At 34.4% G+C, this 22,727-nt stretch overlaps 2 protein-coding genes and 1 long non-coding RNA gene across 4 annotated transcripts; 1 reads left to right on the top strand and 2 right to left on the bottom strand.

The window, feature by feature from the left end:
* Positions 1-6,842: 6,842 nt before the first annotated feature.
* LOC140051041 (uncharacterized) lies at positions 6,843-8,421 on the bottom strand. The gene is made up of 3 exons (XR_011845479.1): positions 8,371-8,421; positions 7,298-7,408; positions 6,843-6,924 (listed from the first exon to the last, which is right to left on the bottom strand). It is a non-coding gene; the product is annotated as an uncharacterized lncRNA (long non-coding RNA).
* A 6,203-nt stretch (positions 8,422-14,624) lies between these two features.
* Positions 14,625-20,620, top strand: LOC140048214 (queuosine-tRNA galactosyltransferase-like). Of its 2 annotated transcripts, none has more exons than XM_072093201.1 (12): positions 14,625-14,752; positions 15,003-15,128; positions 15,836-15,935; positions 16,585-16,649; positions 17,176-17,241; positions 17,334-17,429; positions 17,688-17,783; positions 17,977-18,101; positions 18,220-18,421; positions 18,677-18,751; positions 18,976-19,070; positions 19,834-20,620. In XM_072093201.1, the coding sequence occupies exons 1-11, from the start codon at positions 14,729-14,731 to the stop codon at positions 19,054-19,056; spliced, it is 1,056 nt and encodes a 351-aa protein (XP_071949302.1). In that variant the 5' UTR covers positions 14,625-14,728; the 3' UTR covers positions 19,057-19,070; positions 19,834-20,620. The 2 variants fall into 2 exon arrangements, with proteins under 2 accessions (XP_071949302.1, XP_071949301.1); XM_072093200.1 differs by having other exon boundaries at positions 19,798-20,620.
* LOC140048240 (uncharacterized) lies at positions 19,076-20,650 on the bottom strand. Its single transcript, XM_072093203.1, has 3 exons — positions 20,555-20,650; positions 20,056-20,161; positions 19,076-19,644 (listed from the first exon to the last, which is right to left on the bottom strand). The coding sequence occupies exons 1-3, from the start codon at positions 20,648-20,650 to the stop codon at positions 19,520-19,522; spliced, it is 327 nt and encodes a 108-aa protein (XP_071949304.1). The 3' UTR covers positions 19,076-19,519.
* Positions 20,651-22,727: the final 2,077 nt, after the last annotated feature.

Here is a 22,727-nt window from a genome sequence, read left to right as displayed (position 1 = left end):
CACTTCCACAGCACAATAATGGCTGACGTCGTCCAAATGAATATAATTACAATGATGTTCAAAAACTGCCGTGCTTGGTCTTACGACGACAGCTCGTATTATGTGACTGCTATCACTACTTGACACTATAGTTTCTGGAGTAATTTGCAATATGTCACCTTCACCATAGTATGTCGGCCTTACAAACTCTGGTCCTCGAGTTCCTGGTGCCTGAGCGATGACACCACTTTTAATGTAGTGCCATCCAATGATGTCGAACTCAGTGACATTGAATGGCGTGTTGACCTGGAAGTAGTTCTTGCCACTTGAATTTGCATAAAATGTATATGAATACACAATTGTTAGGTTTACATCAGGTACAGATGGAAAATAAACATGACTCATCAATTTAATTTCACTGCTGCATTTTCTTTTCCTGAATTTTAAATATGATGAATCACATATCTTTGGCCAATTTACTGTATGAGGGCGGTAGACCTGTAAATACATTAAATTTATTGGTTCAATCATTTTTATTTCAATTTTGAAAATATATGAAATTAAAACTTTAATAATATATATTATGATTTAACCCAAAAAACTATATAATCTTGATAACAAAAAAGTAGTGCACAAAATACAATAGGAATTGCAGTTTAAAAAATATGTAACAGCAAGCAACTTGCCCAATACAGGATAGATAAACACTTTTAAAGTTTATCGTGGTTATAAACTAAGTCACAATTGGTTTGGATTGAACCCAGGACCTTATGATTGGAAGTCAAACCACCAAGCTGCAGCTTCACCTGTTACAAAGTCTAACAAGTATCTGTTTTCTCAGCATTCTCAAATGTTTCAGGGCATTCTCACAGGTTTCTGAGCATTTTCACAGAGCATGATAACAGTTTTATGAACATTCTTACAGGTGCCTGATCATAACAGTTTTCTGAGCATTCTCACAGGTGTCTGCATGAGCATGATAACAGCTTTCTAAGCAGTCTTACAGGTTTCTGAGTAATCTCACAGGTTTCTGAGCATTTACACATATTTCTGAGCATGCTAACAGTTTCCTGAGCATGCTGACATGTGTCTGAGCTTTGCTCACAAGTTTTGAGCATGCCCAAAAGTTTCTAAGCATTTGAGCATGTACCAAATGCCTACTTACCTCAAGTACAATAAAGCCTGATGATAAAATATTTACTTCCCAACCAATCAGCTGTCCTTCCTGCTTTATCATTTCATTATACTTGATATATCGTGCTTGTGGGTATTCCCAGGTCAAGTTTAAATCTGCGACCTTTGCATCAGATCCATACATAACTACTGGGCAATCTAATAATATAATAAATATATTATAAAAGTTAGATTTTGAGAGTCAGTACACCATGTTATACCATTTCATTACAGCTGATAAAATTCCTACCTTTCATTGTCTATACATAAATTATAGTTGTGAGAAAATTAAAGAAACTCAAGAGAAATGACTGTAACCTGATTGATTGCAGAAAAGGACATTGTACACTTTGAGTGTACGTGTTATAAATTTCCAAAAACTCAAAAATTATGCAGTCTTATAAACATGTCCACTTGTGAATCATTCACCTTTTACTTACCAACTGTCATGTTTAAGTCATCTCCATCAAAAAAGTCAACATTCACCAATACACCACTACCAGATGTCAATTGAAATTTGCAGGACATATCTAAGCCAATCATGTCACAGTGTAATGGTGACCCCACCTGAATGCCATATTCCACTTCTATTGGTTGAATGAGTGGATAAGAATTTCCAGAAACATCTCTTGCAGTCACCTCAACCTTATAGTTGTCAGGGAATCTGTGACACAAGAAAGAATTTTATTGAAGATGATAATGGTAGGTTCACATTTAAATAATCATGATCAAGCCAGTCATTCTATGTAAATCAACAATTACCAAACAATGTGATCAGTTTAATCTAGATCTAGAGGACATATTGGAGAAACATGATTGGCCTTAATTGTTTAAATACATGAATTCATGATGCAATCAATCAATAAGCATTTGATCCAGTGGCGCAACAGATATAAGCGCTCACTGGTTAAATCCAGGGGCCCCAGAGCTTACGGGGGCCCCTGAGCAGTGCCCATAGGAAAATAAAAACGGCCTTAAAATATTAAAAACGCCCGAGGCCTCCAGCATTGGAGGGCCACTTAAGCCTGTTTTCTTGTGTTGATCGTTGAGTTGAGTAAAATCGTTAAAGTTGAAAATAAAATAACGATGATCAAGTCGGACCGCTTAACATTTACATATTTTTACGAAATCGTTCATAGTTTCTTGGTTTTCTCGAGCATTGCTGGGACATGCGGATGTGAAGTGTTGCAAAACCAAGGCCGGCGAAACGCAGCCGGGCCCGCGTGAAAATTGAAAACGTTACAGGTTTTGATGCTTCAACCCAGCCTAGGACATGCTTTCGCTGATATCTTAATTCAGGCTTACCCTAAAGACAAACATTAAATTAAATTGTTTTAATATTATTATTAGCTCTAACAGCTGCTGTACTGAAGATGACCATACCACAAGACCTAAATAAAGAAAACCTAAATTGGGAAAGAGCAGATGGAAAAAGATGAAATGGAGGAATTGTATTGCAGCTCTCAGCTGGGATAAAGAGAATAATAACTAGAAAGCCACTCCGAGAGGGCATACCTCCGCCTACTGTAAAATTCTCCTACATAAGATTTCTCCGGTAAAAAAAATATATATATATATTTGTGTGTGTCTTAATGCTGTTTGTGTGATTTAGGCTAATTTCATTACAAGCATGTGTATGCGAGTTTGGTGTAATGGTTATTTAACAAGCCTTTCAATTAACAATAGCTTCAGTTGACTAACAATAGAACAGCAACGCGAAAATCAAACGAGTGAATTTGAAAAGAAATAGGTTTTTTAAACTACTCGCATAAAAAAACGTGCACATTAAATCAAATTATGTTTTAAAATTACAAATCACAAATTATAACTCTTGCCTCTTGTTCAAAAATGAAGTTTTTTGGACAAGTAGTTCTCGAGAAAATGCAATTTCAGTTTACTTGTTACTTTAAGACTGCTCGCCGGCTTTTGAAAAATTCTGTCCTATCTTTTAACACTAGCAGGTCTAAAAAAGTATACTAAAAAGTGGTCCAGAATTGGGACTGTGGTCCCAAATGGTCCCAAAATTTAATGGAATGGTCCTTGACCACATATCTATCTGTCTATTCATTTTGGTAAAGATCTTGTAATTACTTTTTGAGTAATCCTGCTAACAAACAAACAAACAAATGAAAGCACTCAGAAACTGAGTGAAATACTTGGCAAAATATATCCACTGACTCGGAGCATGTTGAAAGATACATTTTTTTTGCTTTAGGTATTAGCTTTACATTGTTAAAATCCTGCTGGGGTTAATAATTTGTTTAAATAATTTTTTGATACAAACAACTCCGGCATTGCAACAATGACCTTTCTAAAATCAAGATTGACCAGAATAATGATCGAGGAGTGTCTTGAAGCTGTACCGATTTGCGGCGCCTCTGCCTTAACCCATGTAGTAATATATCAATTTACCTGAAAATCAATAGGCATGTTCTGTAAGTATATACCTGATGAAATAAGGAAGGACACACGCTGGTGCTAACAAAACTACTTATCAACTTACAATAGTTTAATTTGAATAACAATAGAACAGCAACGCCAAAAACAAACGGGTGAATTTGAAAAGAAATAGGTTTTTTTAAAACTACTCGTATAAAAAAGCTGGTACACTGAATCAACTTTTGTTTTAAAATTAAAAATCACAATTTATAACTCTTGCCTCTTGTACAAAAATGATGTTTTTTGGACAAGTAGTTCTCGAGAAAATGCAATTTCAGTACACATGTTACTTTAAGACTGCTCGCCGGCTTTTGAAAATTGTCTCCTATCTTTTAACACTAGCCGGTCTGAAAATAATATCATTTTTGTTATTTGTGAAGTTATTAATAAACCAATTTTGTTAATTTTCAATAGGCATGGTCTGACAATATATACCTATCTACACCCAAAAATTCAGAACGATAACTTGAAAACTGTAGGCGCTATCGTGCTAACAAACAAACAAACAAACATACATACAAACAAAGTAAATACTATACTTGGCAAAATTCTTTTTTGCCAAGTAACAAACAAACAAACACACGCTACCGATTACATATACCTCCTTGGCGGAGGTAAATAATAACAATAATAATATTATACAGATATTGACTGTTTAGAGGTTAAATATAAGATTTGACATCCCCGAGGGAATGATATTATGTTCGAGGGAATATATATTTCCCGAAGCGCCAGCCGAGGGAAATATATATTCCCCGAGAACTTAATATCATTCCCGAGGGGATGTCAAATCTTATATTTAACCGATATAAAAGGCAATATCTGTTATATTATATAGCCAAGAACAAGTCTGCTGCTGGGTTGGGTGAAGCTAGGCTAGGCCTCCTATAGCCTATAGTATTTGTATTGTATTTAAACAAGCCTGCCTAGACACCTTACCTTGCGAAGAATAATATACAGATAATTACTAATTAATGATTCCTTGGCAATAAAATATTCACTTAGGCCTAGGTCGTTTAAATTAACAGAAGAATTTCCATCAATAAGCCTATTAATAATAATATTATAATCAGGTAGGCCGAATAAACAATTCGTCTTCTTCTCTTCGAGGAGCCGAATCACCGGATGTTCAGCACGTACTAGTTACTAGGTTACTACCGTGAGTATTGACCAATCACAAACGGTGTTTCATCACATTTAGGGTGGACTAATAACAAATGAGGGCGCTATGTATGCATAGTTTAAATAGTTTAGATGATAAATTTCTTTAAGCAAGCTACGTGGCGCAGCGGTTGAAGCGTTGTCTCTGCGATGAAGTGACAATTCCACCCGAGTTCAAGATCGAGTAGATGACTTTTGTTTATTTATCGGCAACGCGAGTGTTGGCACACGAAAATTACACAGTCAATATCATCGTACTCGAGAATCTATATGTTTAATAACAGGGGACACGATAATTACGCGAAAATTACACAGTCAATATCATCGTTCTCGAGGATATATACGATTTACGATCCTCGCAGCGGTAGTCATGTGATGCAGTTTCAACCAATCACGTTCGCGTATTTACATAGGCTATGTAATATAACATAATATATAATATTACATAGCCTATGTAAATACGCTAACGTGATTGGTTGAAACTGCATCACATGACTATCGCTGCGAGGATCGTAAATCGTATATATCCTCGAGAACGATGATATTGACTGTGTAATTTTCGCGTAATTATCGTGTCCCCTGTCATTAAACATATAGATTCTCGAGTACGATGATATTGACTGTGTAATTTTCGTGTGCCAACATTCGCGTTGCCGATAAATAAACAAAAGTCATCAACTCGATCTTGAACTCGGGTGGAATTGTCACTCCATCGCAAGACAACGCTTCAACCGCTGCGTCACGGAAGTTGCTTGAAGAAATTAATCATCTAAACTATTTAAACTATGCATACATAGCGCCCTCATTTGTTATAAGTCCACCCTAAATGTGATGAAACACCGTTTGTGATTGGTCAATACTCACGGTAGTAACCTAGTAACTAGTACGCGCTGAACATCCGGTGATTCGGCTCCTCGAAGATCGAGAAGAAGACGAATTGTTTATTCGGCCTACCTGATTAATATTGTTATTTTTAATAGGCTTATTGATGGAAATTCTTCTGTTAATTTAAACGACCTAGGCCTAAGTGAATATTTTATTGCCAAGGAATCATTAATTAGTAATTATCTGTATATTATTCTTCGCAAGGTAAGGTGTCTAGGCAGGCTTGTTTACATACAATACAAAAGTATAGGAGGCCTAGCCTAGCTTCACCCAACCCAGCAGACTTGTTCTTGGCTATATAATATAACAGATATTGCCTTTTATATCGGTTAAATATAAGATTTGACATCCCCTCGGGAATGATATTAAATTCTCGGGGAATATATATTTCCCTCAGCTGGCGCTTCGGGAAATATATATTCCCTCGAACTTAATATCATTCCCTCGGGGATGTCAAATCTTATATTTAACCTCTAAGCAGTCAATATCTGTATAATAATAACCTAATAATGAATTACCAATGCATTTTGGATCACTACTCACACATATATATGTTTTGCTGAAGAAGGTTCTGCCCTGAGCCAAGTGTACCCATCACCAGTGATGACATCATAATCTCTAAAGACATTTCTGTCAGTAAAATTGACATCGATGGTAAGCAGAGTATTAGCAGCAAGTACACCTGTCAAATCAAGACCATCTGTGATGAACTTGATACCCAGGTTACTGATGACATCACTCTTGTCAAATAGCTGGTAATAGAAATGGCTGTTACATTCAACATCAGATCCTGTGCATATAGCATCACAAAGATGATCATCCACAAATGAGTTGGACAAACTGTCTGCACAAAGAATGATGGTTGTATCTCGCACTCCAGTATACCTTGAAATAAAGACAATGAGACCTTTCACGTGCCATATAACTACACAGGTAGTCTAACCATGTTTCTGAAATGTGTAACATGTAAGGCAATCATTGATATAGGATTAATAATGTTGGAAAATAGGCTCTGAATGGTGGGTAACTGGTTTTCCTTTCCAATTACACCTTTTCTAGAAGTCCCTTTCTTCAGCTTGCAGAAGGATGGATTTTTGAAAAATTCATCTTGGTTCTGATGATGGCATTGTGAAAAATGAAAAGGAATGTTGATGATGATGGTAATGATATAATAGCCTTACCACCCATTTTTCGAACAATATTTCTGACTTTCATCAAAATCTGCAAATCCAGGATTTATTGATAATGCTCGGCCAACAAGGTTATCTTGATAGCAACCAATAGATTCTATACAAAATAAGAAAAAAACAATAATGCTTCATATTAATATATATTTTATATTATAATTCAGTGTCATAACTGAAATGGCTAGGAAATAAATGAATTTAAATATAAAAACAACTGTATGACAGAAATGCCATATCATTTTGAACACTGGTAATGACAATAATCCTGGTTAAGGTCATTTGTCAACTTCACACAAACACAACACATCTTGGTCTTAAAGACAGATCTGTAATGAACTAGAATCCTGTAATGTCAAACCCCAAACCATTACACTATCTTGTACACTGCTGAAATTACACTATTTTTAGAAACAGTATCAAACCATGGAGAAATAATGATCAAACATAATACTTCATACTGCTCAAACCCTTACCTATTTGACACAAATCTCCAATAAATCCATGTGGACAGGAACAATAATAATCTTCACTATTATTGATACATGTGCCATTGTGTGAACACGGGTTACCCAAACATGGATTATCTGCAAAAACAAATGTAGTGACATAGATTGCTTTTAAACCAGAGTATATAGACTTGTATTGTCTTTTTTATGTTAGTCATTTCGATTTTTGTCTGGAAAAATAGACTTGTGAAACACGTATAGAAATCATTTTGCAGACTGAATGAATGACCAAACAGACGTCATTTAGTTTCAGTAAGAGTATGTATCACTGAAATAACAACTGTTGAAATATATTGTGGTGAGTTTTTTGTTAATTACATTATCAAGTCTAAGCCTAGGCATCGTACTCGTACATATGACCTGTCAATAGGTACATACCAGCAGCACATCTACCACACAGGGCAGTGTCTGGTTGGGTGGGAATTAATCAAATTATCTCTGTTTGATTTGCAGAGAAGCTAGAATCATATCAAGATGATTTTTCATGTTCTTGGGAAAAATCCCATCAAATGTTTACCAGATAGGCATATAAAATAATGTCTACATCATCACTTCACTTTGCGAAGAAACATGTTGCAGTCGAGTTTGAGTACCAAAAAGTACATACGTGTGTCTATACACCGTCTAAACGTAACATAGCATATGTCCATCATCTTAGTTATTGAATCTTTGAAATTTCCAAAAGTGCATATCAATATATTTTATAGTGAAAGTAGCCTAATCATGCAGCTGAAACTAGTCAACCGGTTAATCGTATGCACCAAGAATTCTCGGTGTCAAACCATGTGACTTGTACGTGTTTCCCCAGACGGAGTTTACAGCTCAAGTAGTATAAATATGAAACTCTATATGTGCACAAATATTTATCTTTTTACTAATATTAAGTCAAAACTCCGTCTGGAACCAAGACTAGAGTATTACTGTAATTTGTGACAATTGTCATTGTGTACATGTGTTAATAAACTCAGCTTAACTTATAGAACATCAAGTGATTTTATAGATCAACAACACACGGGACAATATAGTCTTTGAACACTTACAAATTTCGCATTTGGTGCCAGTGTAGCTGGTTGCTTCACAAACGCAGGTCACATTCAAAGTGGAGTCGTCGTACACGCATTCTCCATTGTTCATACAAGGGTTTGGTAGGCATGGTGATGCTTCAAAATAAAAACAATACTTAAGTAATATAATAAATTAGACTAAGGCCTTTGTAGTTGGGCACCACCTAGAATAGTAGAGGTCATTGGTCATCTAGCCGAAAGCCCAAGAAAGGTCAGTGTAATTCCAAAATGAACTCAAAATCAAAACGCAAACATTATATTACCAACTAGAAAATTCTTAACATAAACTTTAAATTAAATTTAAATTTTAAACCATTCTTGCTACAGAAGACCCCGATATTGTGATTGGGACGGAGTCTTAATCCCTACGTTTTTTAGATCTAATTTAAGATCACAAACTATATTTAATGTAAAAATAATACTATATGGTCCTATTGCGATAACTTTTTTCGTCTCTAAACGGTTAAAAATGTGAAAAATAAATCGATTCTAATAATTATAGCGGCCCGCTATAAATCCCAAAATGCATTGCGCGCGGATTGATATTTTTGTTTTTCACCTGTAATTCGCCCACTTTTCGATCGATCGTGAAGCCAAAACAAATGGAAGACTCCTAACTTTTCAGCGAAAATACCGGATTTTCCCCAATTTGTATCAACGGAGTCTGGCAAAAATAGAAAGACAATTAATGCAGCAACTATACAACGTCAAGATAGGTATATAGCTAGCGTACGATGTTCGTACGTTATCGATGTTTACCAGCTAGGCCTACAAAACTAAGCCTAGCTAGGCTAGGCCTAAGACCGTCCACGAGAGGTCGATCGCCGCGAGCTACTTAGGTAGTGCATTGTTTCTCACTTTTTATCATAATTTACCATAAAACGTACATTTAAGACAAGGAATGACATGGTTTAATGTTTTTAAAGTGATATATATGTATTATTTTCCAAAAAACGTCCAAAATTGCAGGGAAGGGGTCTTTAAAATTGTACTTAATATTATAATTACTGTTTTATTCAATATAATACCACAAAGACAGGTCGATCTAGTGATATGTCCCCCATAGTAGGCTGCTGGCCAAACTTCATCATGTTGGAGTTCAGAACAACATATACACTCCTGGATTGATTCCTTCTTCACCAAACGTCATCAAAGAGTAGATGTGGACAGCGAAACATCTGAACAATCTCCAGTCAAGCCCAGCGTCCCACAGGTGTTGGGACCCTTGCTCTTCCTAATTTATACTACCAGATAAACTGTCATCGAGAGTCCGCATTTTCGCAGATGATTGTATTTTATATCGTGATATAAAAAATGCAGACGACTTCAGAATCCTTGAAGATGACGTAAATCGACTATGTGACTGTGGAAGATGGGCTTCAATCACTTTAAATGCTACTCAATGCAGATCACTCACAAAAACAAACCAATCATCAACCGATATAGGATGGGCGACAGTCTGCTGGAAGAAATATACCATTACCCCTACCTGGGAGTTGAACTTTTATCTGACCTCAGCTGGAAGAGACACATTAATCAGATTACTATATAAGAAAATAGAACTCTTGGCCTCCTTAAGCGAAATCTCAGTAACTGTGACAGGGAGACTAAAGTGGTGGCATATAAGGCATTTGTTCGCCAATTGTTAGAGTACTGCCAGACAATATGGGATCCTCACCATCAAACGAACATCGACTCTCTCAACAAAATTCAAAGACAAGCAGCAAGATTTGTCTTCAATGACTATTCCAGATAGAGCTTCAAGTGTCACTAACATGATAACCCAACTCAACTGGGATTCGCTTGAGTCAAAATGTACCAAAGCCAGCCTATGCACTATATTTAAACAAATCAACAGCTTGATTCACAGCAACATATCACATTTACTCCAAAATCACCCGAAAGCACCATAGTCTTCAACAAGATTAACCAGACAGTCCACAGGGAATTTCATCTACAAAAGGATCCAGACGAACAAAAACAACTACCTTTATTCTCTATACCAGAATATGAAACGCTCTACCCGACCCGACTAATGTGCACCAACTCTAACTAATTTCAAAACCCAACTGGACACACTAGATATCGACAGCATCACTAAGATTGCCCACTTAAAAACTTAATTTCAACCAGCTATGCCCATGGAAGCGCAACCTGTACAAGATAGCATAGTATATGATGGTGGTTAACTCCCTGGTTGTACAGTAGCTACCAGATCCAGCAAACCTACCTACCTACCTAGTTAGGCCTAGGCCTATGCCGCCTATTTAAAAACTAACAAACTTCCCCTCGTCCTACTCCTCCTTCAACTTGTTGCTTCCTTCAACCTCTTAACCTCACTTGGCTATTAAGGTAAGAAAGACCCCAGCCACTCACTCAGACTCAGGCCTAGGCCTAGGCTAGCTAGAGCTAAAGATATACACATCATTCATAACATAACTAGGCCTAGCTAGGCCTAGCCATAATGCTGCAGATATAATTGAATACCTCGTGGATACTATTTATTTATACAGAAACCGACACTTCGACCAAATTTTTCTCCAAAATGAACCTATTTGTTGGGCCGGGGAGAGAGATCGCATGCATGATGCGCGCGCAGCAGAAGAGAGCGTGAGCGAGTGACCTTTAAAGATCAAATTTTAGGCCAATCAAAAGCCTTCATAACTTTAGGCCAATCATATTCACATAACATAAATGCTATATCAAATTAAACATTTACTCAATACTGTACTCGTCTACAACTAATGTTGAAGCAATATTGAAAAAAAAAATTACACGATTTATTCAGTTTTGGCGAAACCCGTAACAGTGTTTGAATTGCAAAAATAAATCTACGATTTTTGCTACTATCACTGTGGTTTTGAGCAGTAGGTGATCATTCCCAGGCCAGGGGCGGTCGCAGAACTATTTTAAGGGGGTTTTCCACGAGTCCAGGACCATATATAACGAGTTTTTGCGCACATTTTGTAAAATGACACTCCTAGATGGCCGCAAATGGTACTCTATATCGGGTTACCAAACAGCCTACCATCGTATCCCGCTTATTTTTTCCACCGGTAAAATACACACGCGAAAGTACTTCGGGTAAGCTAATAAATTCTGGCAATTATATAATCAATAAATACATTATTATTATCAAATAATAATTTTAAAAAGTTAACATATTAAGCTGCTGCTATAAATATATCCTATTGAGCAAAACGTTAAATTGTATTATTTTGATCAATAAGTCAGTAAAACCAAAATTTCATTTTCATTTATCCAACAGTGTTGCTTAAGAAAAAGAAAATATGCAAAAAGAAGCAATTAAACACTGTTATTTCAAAGTTTGGAACGTCTGTAATTACTACGAAAATTTGACCAAATATTACGGACATAAGATGAAGATAAATACCGTATAGGATACTATACGGAATACTTAAATGATGGGGAATCTCCGTAAAAATGCAATAATTATGGACAAATCAACGACCCATATTAGGCCTAGGGGGGTTTCCACGAACACAGTGTGTAGTGGCCTTTCGTACCTTCTCATGACGCACACAAGCAATTCAAACAGTAAGAAATTCATTCTGAGAGCACGTTCAGAAATAAATCCACACACAAATACGCTGACAGTCGGCGATAAATTGAGCGCAGTATTGTAAAGCTGGTTAATTTTACGCTACAGTCTGTCAATTTACAGAATATGCTCTTCCAAAACTGGAATTCTATAACTTTATTGGTTATTATGATAAAATGGGATCTAATTAATTTAGTGACAGAAAAAAACATTTAGCATGAAATTAAGAGTGTTGCCATGGCACTGGGGAAACCCCCTTCGTCCGCCTCTGCAGGCTGTCGATATTCAGATAAATCTAAATCTTAGTTTCATCAAATTGAATTTTTAGAATTAGAAGAAACAGAAGAAGAAACAATAACTTACCCGTTTGGCATGTTTCACCCACATAGCCAGTGTGCGTGCAATCACAGGTATATTCCATTCCCACGTCTGAACACAAACCGTTATTTTTACATGGATTCATTTCACATGGTGATGGTGGTTCTGGTGGTTCTGGTGTGTATAAGTATACGAGATGATAATCAACCATGTTCTAACAATCAGTTTTAGTCTAAATAGTTGGGCACACGTTCGATTGTTGACAATTTTAATTATTTTCCTAAATGTGTTGGTGTTAATTATCCGTATCTATTAGACTGTTTTCATAAAAAAAATAAATAAACTAAGCCTATGCCTATATCTTAGCCTATTCGTTCGTGACAAATCAAGTCACAAAAACAGAGTATTAATAGTACGCCTATTCTATAACATGATAAAATTGATAACTTATGGCCAATACGATAAACTTAGCATCAATTATTTAAATAAAAATGAAATATCATAAATGGTAGATAGTTGTGGTAAATATTGATTTTGGTAAATATAATAACGATCAGTTATTTACAATACGTTTTAATAATCAAGATACTGTGTTAGTAAATAATTACGAATATGAAACTAAATTAAAAAGTTAAAATGGCAATTATATGATTAAATTATGGTGATAACATTTTAAATAAATGTACAAAATTATTTGTGTTTTAAACGGATAAATCCAATTGAATCATTTACAACAAATACAAAACGGAAAATCATACTAAAATATGATTTGCTCCCATTTAAAGAATGACGATCGTAACAGATAGTTCGTAGTTAGGCCTACATCTAACAAGATCATTTTCACTATTCACAACTCTTAATCTACAACCATAGACGCACTTGCTTGTAAAAAGAGGGAATTCTCCCGTGGAAACACGTTACTAGCACCACAGTCCTTATGTAAGCCTAGCAACATTCTCAATGAGTTGTTATAGCACACCTCCAGATATTTAATAGTTTTTACAGTGTGGTTACACCATAACGTGCAACAGTACAGATTGACAAAGATCACACGAACAAATTACATTGACATTCCAGCTACTACTGTTAACTCGAATGCAAACTAATCTACAATACTGTACTAATAATAGTTTTTTTTAATGACAAACTTACCATCACCATTAGCAATGATTATCAATAAATTAAACAAGAACACAAGAATAACTATGTTCCTGTTCATCTCCATAGATAGTTGAAGAATAATCCGTCTCTAGCTTTCTGACAAAGTCATATAAAGTCTGTAATAAACTTTAATAAAAATGCCGGTGATTAATACCAGTAAAAAGTAAACTTGGAACTATGATGAGTGAAATCTTACAACTTAATCTCTTTCCTTCCAAACAGTTTTTAAAAATTAAAATTAACTAACTTTTGTCAATGAAATATTTCGTTCTCTCAAAATATGATTTTGGATAGCACCAATGAATGCCCTAAGTACAATACCGAGAGCTATTTCAAATGCAATAATAATAATAAAACAATAAATTACTCCACCACCTATATTCGCTTGTGTAGGTTGTGATGACAAACTTACCTTTTCAAAATCGTCACAGACTTACATCTTAAACAAACTCTTAATAGCAAATGAAATAAAAATGTTTTATATGATTACTTAAATTGTACGTACGTTTTTGTAGTACACAGTTTATCGATTGAGTTAAGTGTTGTCAGTTTTATTAAGTAATAATATTCGAAATTTAAATTCATCGGTAAAGAATTATTTGATACTATTGCATCAATTTATTTAATTATACTCGCGTTAAACTAAAATATACAGTTTATCATCAAAGATCGAACGAACACAATTATTTAGCAACAAATTTTATGTATTTTATTATAAAACATAACTTTTGGCAAACAATACACGGTTTTCTATTTTTAACACAGAAGTATACATGTTATTTTTAATGGTTAAATTTTGTTTTAATTTTGTGAGTGTTAATAATATTTATGTTTAATTTAGTCATTGTATTTTATTCATAGAAAATAATAATGTGTATATTGATTAGATGATAAAAGCGTCATTAAAAATATGAGGTATCAATTACAAAAATGTTTTTAATTGTACAATTCTATGGTGAATTGTTAAGTAACTTTGCACGAGTTAGTTAGTTCATGAGGTATAAATACCTCCATGGTTAGTTAGTGACCGGTAAATGGCTGGAATATTTTCACCTCTCGTCGTAATATAACCAAAGATAGTGTAGTAAAACTATCTTTGATAAAACTAACATGCATGGCGCCCTCTATATATTACAGTATGTTTGTTTTGATTATGTGGTAGGGAATTCCCCTCAAGGTCGACAAAGCGTATAAATTTGTTATATTTGGGGAAATTTTCCTACCGACTACTATTTTGATTACAATAAATTTGTTTTAGTATGGAACTACAATTAAATCATCAATAATTGTAATATGGGGATTACTCCAGTTGATGTCGTAAGTAAAATTACCAAATTAAATGCTCTAGGGCTAGGCTAGGCCAAGATAGAAGGAATATACTATATAGATTATGATAATAGACTGTCACAGGCACAGACAGGATAGTGAGTTGTTCCATGTTTTATGTAGCTCTAGGGCCAGGCTTGATATTGCCTAGATTTATTATGATGATGCATAAGCAATAATCAATATTACCGGTACATACACAGTATGATTGAATTAATGATTAAATATGATTACATTTCAGTCCATCATATTACCTGTATACAATGCCGCAGAATGGCTGGATGAATGTTTAGGATCAATCAAGAGACAGCAGGATCTTGGAGAAGGAATGACAGTAGAGTTGTCAATATTTAACGATTCAAGCAAGGTAAAGCTGCATCACCTACTATCCCACTTTTTCCCAGTAATTTCATACTCCTATTTTCTTGCATTGTCTGCCATGAGACATGCATATCTTGAAGTCCACCACAACTAGTAGCCCGATAATTCCAATAAATGACAACCGTGAGGCTATTATAAATTATTTCGTCCTTTTATTAGAACATTGTCAACATTGGAATCATTGTCATTCTTGATGACGTTCTAATAAAGGATAAAACCTAGAATCAATGGCCTCACACTTGTCATTTGTTCCAGCTATTATTAATATTATGCTCTTTTTCTATTTGTTATTAATCAATGATCTTTTTGTAGCGTATATTAACCCACCTACAGAAATGCTTGGCATGGTTAGGAGTACTAAAGAAAGTAAAATGTTCTTCTTTAATGACAAATAACTCAATTTGTTTCATTAATCTATGTCTATGTCTATTAATAACTTCATTCCAAAATACAATTAGTACTCAGCATTTTAAACTGAATTTTTTGTTTTCTAAAATTGATTGCTATTTTTAATGTATATTTCAATTACTCTTTGTCTTTATTTTATTATGTTTGTTATATTTTCAATTACTGTACCACTTTGGAAATCAGTGCACTAGTACTGAAAGTGCCTGCAGAATAAAGAAAGAATAAATAAATAAATAAATCAATCAGTGTCTCATAACTATATATCTATTTTCATATGTTTTCCAGGATGATTCATTAGATATTCTCAAATCATGGAAGGACATGTTAATAAGTTTTGGCATCCATGTTATTTTGAGTGGCCACTCAAATGCAGAACCTAAAGGAGGTACATACTCAAGAGATTTTGATTTGTGACGACCAACGACCAACCTAGGTCAGGTCAATTGATGTGTTGTTACCTGGACCAGACTTGTGCTGAGATGGGGAGCAAGGACACACATCCCAATATCTCTGAATTAACATGCCATAGTTTGATCATTGGTCGTCGCAAATCAAAAGCTCCTGACCTGTAGGCCTATTTACTACCAACTTCATACAATCAGAGAAGTTTTTTTAACCTTTCCCTGATGATTACAGATCTGTGACAACAATAATGAATAATTTGATTGTTGTCTCAGATACTACCATATTGTCTCATTCTCAAGCGTATAAGACAAGTTGTAAATTGTAAACAAAATATAAACTCACTAAGGTTGAGAATGTCGTCATTTTTAGATTTTTTAATTTATTTTATTTTGTTATATATCTATATTTTTATGTATGTTTGATTGAAGCGCATACTTTTATTGGATTGAGATAATAACATTTTCTTATATCTTATATATGAATGATGAATGATTTCCTGCAGGCTAGAAAGTGGGGTAATTTCCACAACTGGTATATTCCCTATTCTCAATCGGTATTGAATTTTTTAACTTATTCTGCAGATGTCTATGTATTTTCAATAATATTGTTATAATAACGTGTATTTTTAGTTGGTTATGCAAAGAATCAAGCTGTAAGGCAGAGCAGTGGGAGATTTTTATGTTTTCAGGATGCTGTAAGTTGACACATGCCTCTCAAGGGCACTGATTTTGAATGCTGGGGATGTGGGGAAGGACACCAGGGGTGTGGGGAAGAACACCAGGGGTGTGGGGAAGAACACCAGGGGTGTGGGGAAGAACACCAGGGATGTGGGGAAGAACACCAGGGATGTGGGGAAGGGTATTTTCTCTTATATTTTGTTTTACTTTTATTATGTTAATGTTTTATCATTCTAAACATATCCTTGATTGAAAACATGGATTAATTTGTACCACCAGGGAGAGGTGGGTTTTGTTCCATCAACTCTATCTCAATTTAGCACTCATCCTAATTGAAATTAAATCATATTAAATCATTAAAATTAGTTTCATGCCGTAATTAATTACTTTATTTATCTACTTCATTTATCTAGGAATCGCCCAAACCAAAGGTTCCTATTCTCCACTTTTCAGAGGCATCACCACCATTTATTATATGTGTAAAAAATGGGTAATTTTTATAAACAATAATTAATAAATATTGTGTAATTCTTTTTATTTAAGGATGACATAATGGACCCTATGAGAATCAAATTACAATACCAAGCAGCATTGAAACATCAAAATACAGTAGGTTTTTTGCTTATTCCTCACAAATCCAATATTATTTATGTTTAAAAAAAATACATATAATACAAGATAACCTTTGCTTTCTCCCGAAGATAATAGGATGCAAAGTTACACGGATTCCCAAAGACTCTACCATTCGCTATACACGTTGGTGTAATGGAATGACCCAAAAACAACTGCTCACACAGGTAAGATTGTGGAAGCTATCATAATTCTTATTGACAGTGTACATTGTTGTTTTCATTGTTAAAGCCCTGTCTTCACTATCACACTTTATGTGACAAAAATATGTGACGGATGTGCCCATATATGGACATGACATCATATCACTACCACATAACACTTTATCAAACTACTTTGGTAGTGTAGACAGCTTTATACCAATCTCATTTCAAAAATTGGTTCTGTACTAACGTTTGTTGTTTATTTTCTTAATTCTGTGTCAGGTGTTCACATCACATGGGCCAACAGTACTAATGCCAACATGGTTCTGCTCAAGACAAGTTTATGATAAAGTTGGTGGCTTTGATGAAAGAGGAAAGGTAATTATTATGTTGAATGTTCATGATTAAACATGTAAAAGATAGAAACTATGAAATAATGTCTTATGTTGTATTGCATAAAAGGGTTTTGAGCAAGCTTAATTATATTGCTCTAAAAAGAATGTATAATAGATATTAATAGAAAATGAAAAGAATATATAATTTTTTTATTTAATTATCATATTTAATTCAGGGCATTCCAGAGGATCTGTTGTTTTTTCATAAGTTCTTAGGACTTGGTGGCGCAGTATGCCGCATTGATGAATATCTATTAACGTATAGATATCACCCAGAATGCACTACACATTCAGTTCACAGGTGATTTATTTTTTTATTTGTTAATATTATAAAGTCAATAATAAGAAAATGAAGTTACTGTAATTCATATTTATTTATTGTACATTTTAATAAGGTTCTTTAAATTTTTAATTTGTAGAGATACAATATGGGACATTAGAATAACTGCAATACAAAAAAATATAATAAATCAGTGGAAACATTTTACAATATGGAATGCTGGGAAGGAAGGCAGGAGGTTCTACAGGTCACTTAGTACAGGAAACAGGTCAAAGGTTAAAGCATTTTGTGACGTTGATGCTAAGAAGATTGGTAAAGTGTACACCTATGAAGAGTGTAAGGTATGTCATTTTCTCTTATATGTTTTATATATATATATATATGTTTTACTTTTATTATGTTAATGTTTTATCATTCTAAACAAATCTTTGATTGAAAACATGGATTAATTTGTACCACCAGGGAGAGGTGGGTTTTGTTCCATCAACTCTCTCTCAATTTAGCACTCATCCAAATTGAAATTAAATCATATTAAATCATTAAAATTAGTTTCATGCCGTAATTAATTACTTTATTTATCTACTTCATTTATCTAGGAATCGCCCAAACCAAAGGTTCCTATTCTCCACTTTTCAGAGGCATCACCACCATTCATTATATGTGTAAAACTGGTAAGCTAGACTTATTTACATTACTCGGCCCATGAATGATTTTGATTAGTACTATCTGAGACCGATTTTGATTGGTACTATCTGAGACCGATTTTGATTGGTACTTTCTAAAACTGACTTTGATTGGTACTATCTAAGACTGAATTTGATTGGTACTATCTAATCTAAGACTGACTTTGAAGTCTCCAATATCTATCAATATCTATTTATAATACTTTCTCTAGGATTTAACTGGTGGAGGATTAGAAAGAAACATAGAATCACTCAACCTGGTGGAAGGAGAAGATTACTTCTATTTTAGCTGAAGATATTTTATGAGGTTAGTATGGCAAACTCTTCAGAAATCTGTCTGTTATTGTCTTGACTGGAATCAAATTTTATTAGTTTAAATTTAGAAACTGTGCCAGTGCTAATAAACTATTCGCATATGTGTAAGCATCGGATGACCAAAAAGGGAAGAAAGCTTCTTTGTCATTATATCCAGTAAAGTTAGTGGGCGTCATCTTACCAAAATGAGGCTGTGTCAAAGGTCATCGTATTCATCTTCATCGATAACGCCAGATACTGCTACAAACATGTCGTAATTTATAGTTGTGTTTTTGGGCAAAATTGTTCCGTTTAATGATTCAATGTGATTGGCTGGGTAATAAAATGGAATAGTCTGTAAAAGATAAAATTTAATAAAAAACATAAATAAAATAAAATGGATGGATAGATAATAAGGAAGGTTTAAAAGTGATATCTATACTTCCATGCAAATTTCACTACCTACCCCATTTCCTTTGATTGAGCCGGAAAAAATTCGCCATAGGTTTTATAGGTATTCTTCAGGATAAACCTATTTAATCCTTCAGCTGCACCGTCAACAATTTTCTTGACGTAATCTGGTGTTTCTGTTGAAAATAAACTACTGTTTAATTTTATAGGGCATAAATGACTTCCAGGTTGCACCAAATGCAGTATACAGACCTATGCACTCCTGTATAACTTTTATTTCATTTAATGCTTTTAGTTTTAAACAGTGTTTCTGTTGACATTTTCTCTAGGTATTAATCATATGAATTGGTGACGTGTACTTCTAGGCTCTTCAGTCAAAGATAACCAACAGCTAGAAAACTGTGCATACTAACATATTCCGCCAGAAAGGCAGTGCAGAAGAAGATGGATGATGTAAACATCTTTTATCTAATTGGATTACTTTACTTTATACCAGTGAGCAGTGCAGTCAAGCAAGAGGGGGTGTATAAAGCATTTGGAATCGATTTTTAACCAGACAGTGGAGCAAGTGCAGGCTGTCAACTTACCCACTGCCCAGTCAAGTTTGCCTGTTGCCTTATTCTGTGTGGTCCAAGTAGCAATGTAGAAGTTTATAACCATTGAAGTTGAAAACAAACGATCCTCTCCACGTTTCTTTAAAAGAAAAAAGGAATTGGCTTTTATTAGCTTTAAAGAGTAGTCAGTTTCGTAGTTAAAGGCTAACACCCCTCTGCTAAGTTTCTTTTAAAAAGAGGTTAAATCTCTATCCGTCAGGAAATTTCAATTTGAAAATTTTAAGGCAGTTTTAAAAACTCACATTTTAACTTGTATTTTTAAAAAAATGCCTGGCATTTTAATTTCAATGTTAGGTGCATACACTATATATTAATGATATAAGTATATTTATCACATAAAAAAGTTTTTATGCCTGATTGATTACAAAAAATGTATACTATTTGTAGATTAGACTAGCTAAATAAATAGTGAAGAAAGGACAAATTCCATTCTCAATCAACATGATTTTAGTGGCAACTCCTTTATACTTACTAAAGGTTGACCAGATAAATCTGTGTCTCCATTTCCAATAAACTCCTCAAAGAATATTATATCATCATAATCGAGAATAGCCTCACTTTGAATCATCTTGCTAACTTTGCCTTGTCAAGCTCTTTTTAAGTTCATCCTCATTTGGTCAAGTACTTCAAATGGAAGTTCTCCATCATTTGCGTATTTAGTTTCCAAGATAAACAAGGTACGTGCAACATAGTAGTAGAAACTGTATCGTGACGGATAATATGTGAGTGCCAAGTCTGGACGTTCTTCAATCACATTATGATTAATCAGCCACACAATCAAGCTGGTTGTGTTTGCGCAAATTGCCTGCGAGTAGTTTTACACAAAACATTAAGACAATATTACGCTTAAGGTCAGTCAACAAAAAAAATATATATATATATTCATTACATTCCTATAATATTAAGTGCAGTAAATATAATTGGACATAATATTTTAATTTGATTAAATTGACATTTGATTCGTTGTTGTTGTTCGTACTTTATTTATGTTATCATCTATGGCTATAAAATTAAAAACATACCTGGATATCATTATCAAACCAACTACTATCACTTGACAAGTCGTACAAAACCGCTGAAGTCAGACCATAAATAGAATTAGCTGCTACCATTGTGTCCACATTATTAATGTGAAAAGGCATACTGACGCCTTCATAGCTTGGATAATGCTCCTCTGCAATATTTTGAACCTGTTTAAATAAATATACTTTAGCAAGCAGGGACCACTTGTAGCCAATATAGACCAACCAAAAAAAACATTTTTATATGGCTATAATTAATAACACAAATAAATTCAGTTAATAATATGACAGTGTTATTAACAACCTATTAACATAAGGTGGTACCATAAACCTCTGTCTACACTATCAAACTTTATGTGATGTGTGCCCATATATGGACATAATGATGTCATATCAATACCATATTTGGGCACATCACACTTTTTTGTCAAAATAGTTTGAGAGTGTAGACAGAGCTTCAAATAGATTGTCATACCCAAGTAGTTATCAGAGAAACGCTTTGAGAATTCTCCTTTGCTTCTTGTAGAAAGCCACGTAGATAAAAGTTCTCGTATCAATAGCGTTCTCATCAAGCTCTTCACTCATTGGCCGATATGCAAACTTATTAAGATCTTGAAACGCAGTTTGATAGTTTGTGTTTTGCTTAGACCATGTGTTGTAGAGAGTTGGAAATTCTTTTTGGTAATGCTTCAATATCACCCCCATTCCAACATTTAAGTATGTGTCATCAAAGTCAGACGGGATCGTAAATATTGGGAAATAAATACTAAAAACATAAATAAATAACAGGATTATTTATTGGTGTTTATGCAAAAGCTAGGGCCATAAAAAATAGATTTGTTTTATTGACTATCGCCATGCATATAAAATTCACTGTACAAGGCCTATACCGTCCCAAAGCCAGTAGCGGGGGAATTTGAACCCACTAGCTCATGACGATTTTTCGCCTTTGTTTTGAAAACCAACCTCCTCATTATGGCTATTAACTTGTTCCCATGACTCTAAACTTACTCCGCACTTCTAGTATCTCCAGTCCCGCTTCCCAGTCGAAATATTTAAAGATTGATTCCAGAAGTCTGAAAGGCGTGTATTTGTGAATGAACTCTACTCCTTCATACACATTCTCAGGGTGACTTATCCACATGTCAGAAGTCTTGTTGTATATCTGAAATAGAACACACACAAACATAGAAAAATACAAGAACACCCATTAGGAGCACACCTTTGTGACCAAAAAAGTGTCCCTTTGACAGGCCGTAGCGAGAGGTTACAAACAGACGAGGCGAAGATGCTTTAAATATAATTAATATAAAATATGACAATCTGTGCTGGGGAATTGGGGTGGGTGGTGAAAATTGAAAATTTCAGACAAAGCGAACGCCTCATCTACCTTGGCTTTGATAGTTTCACAGAAAATTAAGTGTCTCCTTTAAACGGCTGTACATTGAATAGGTGTTTCCCAAACAAGGAGTTCCATTGTACAATTATTGTTATCATGTGTATCTTTTGTGGATTTTGTATATACAATATATAGAACATAGTAATTAAAATTCATAATATAGTGACTTTGGTCATATACATATAATTTTACTCGCAGTTTTTAAATTTGTAATTGTATATTCT

This window comes from Antedon mediterranea, chromosome 1 (assembly GCF_964355755.1).
Source record: "Antedon mediterranea chromosome 1, ecAntMedi1.1, whole genome shotgun sequence".
NCBI classification, from domain to species: Eukaryota; Metazoa; Echinodermata; class Crinoidea; order Comatulida; family Antedonidae; genus Antedon; species Antedon mediterranea.
The sequence above is the reverse complement of the archived record's forward strand: the minus strand, read 5'-3'. Positions and strand labels throughout refer to the sequence as shown.

What these genes read in the sequence shown, in the direction of transcription:
- LOC140048214 (XM_072093201.1), top strand. Translation starts at nt 14,729, where the DNA reads ATGGGGATTACTCCAGTTGATGTC. An exon ending in CATTGAAACATCAAAATACA is followed by an intron (nt 17,242 to 17,333) that starts GTAGGTTTTTTG and finishes TTTCTCCCGAAG; the next exon opens with ATAATAGGATGCAAAGTTAC. An exon ending in ACACCTATGAAGAGTGTAAG is followed by an intron (nt 18,422 to 18,676) that starts GTATGTCATTTT and finishes TCATTTATCTAG; the next exon opens with GAATCGCCCAAACCAAAGGT.
- LOC140048240 (XM_072093203.1), bottom strand. Translation starts at nt 20,650, where the DNA reads ATGATTCAAAGTGAGGCTATTCTCGATTATGATGATATAATATTCTTT. An exon ending in ATTTATCTGGTCAACCTTTA is followed by an intron (nt 20,162 to 20,554) that starts GTAAGTATAAAG and finishes TTTCTTTTAAAG; the next exon opens with AAACGTGGAGAGGATCGTTT. An exon ending in CAAACTTGACTGGGCAGTGG is followed by an intron (nt 19,645 to 20,055) that starts GTAAGTTGACAG and finishes TATTTTCAACAG; the next exon opens with AAACACCAGATTACGTCAAG.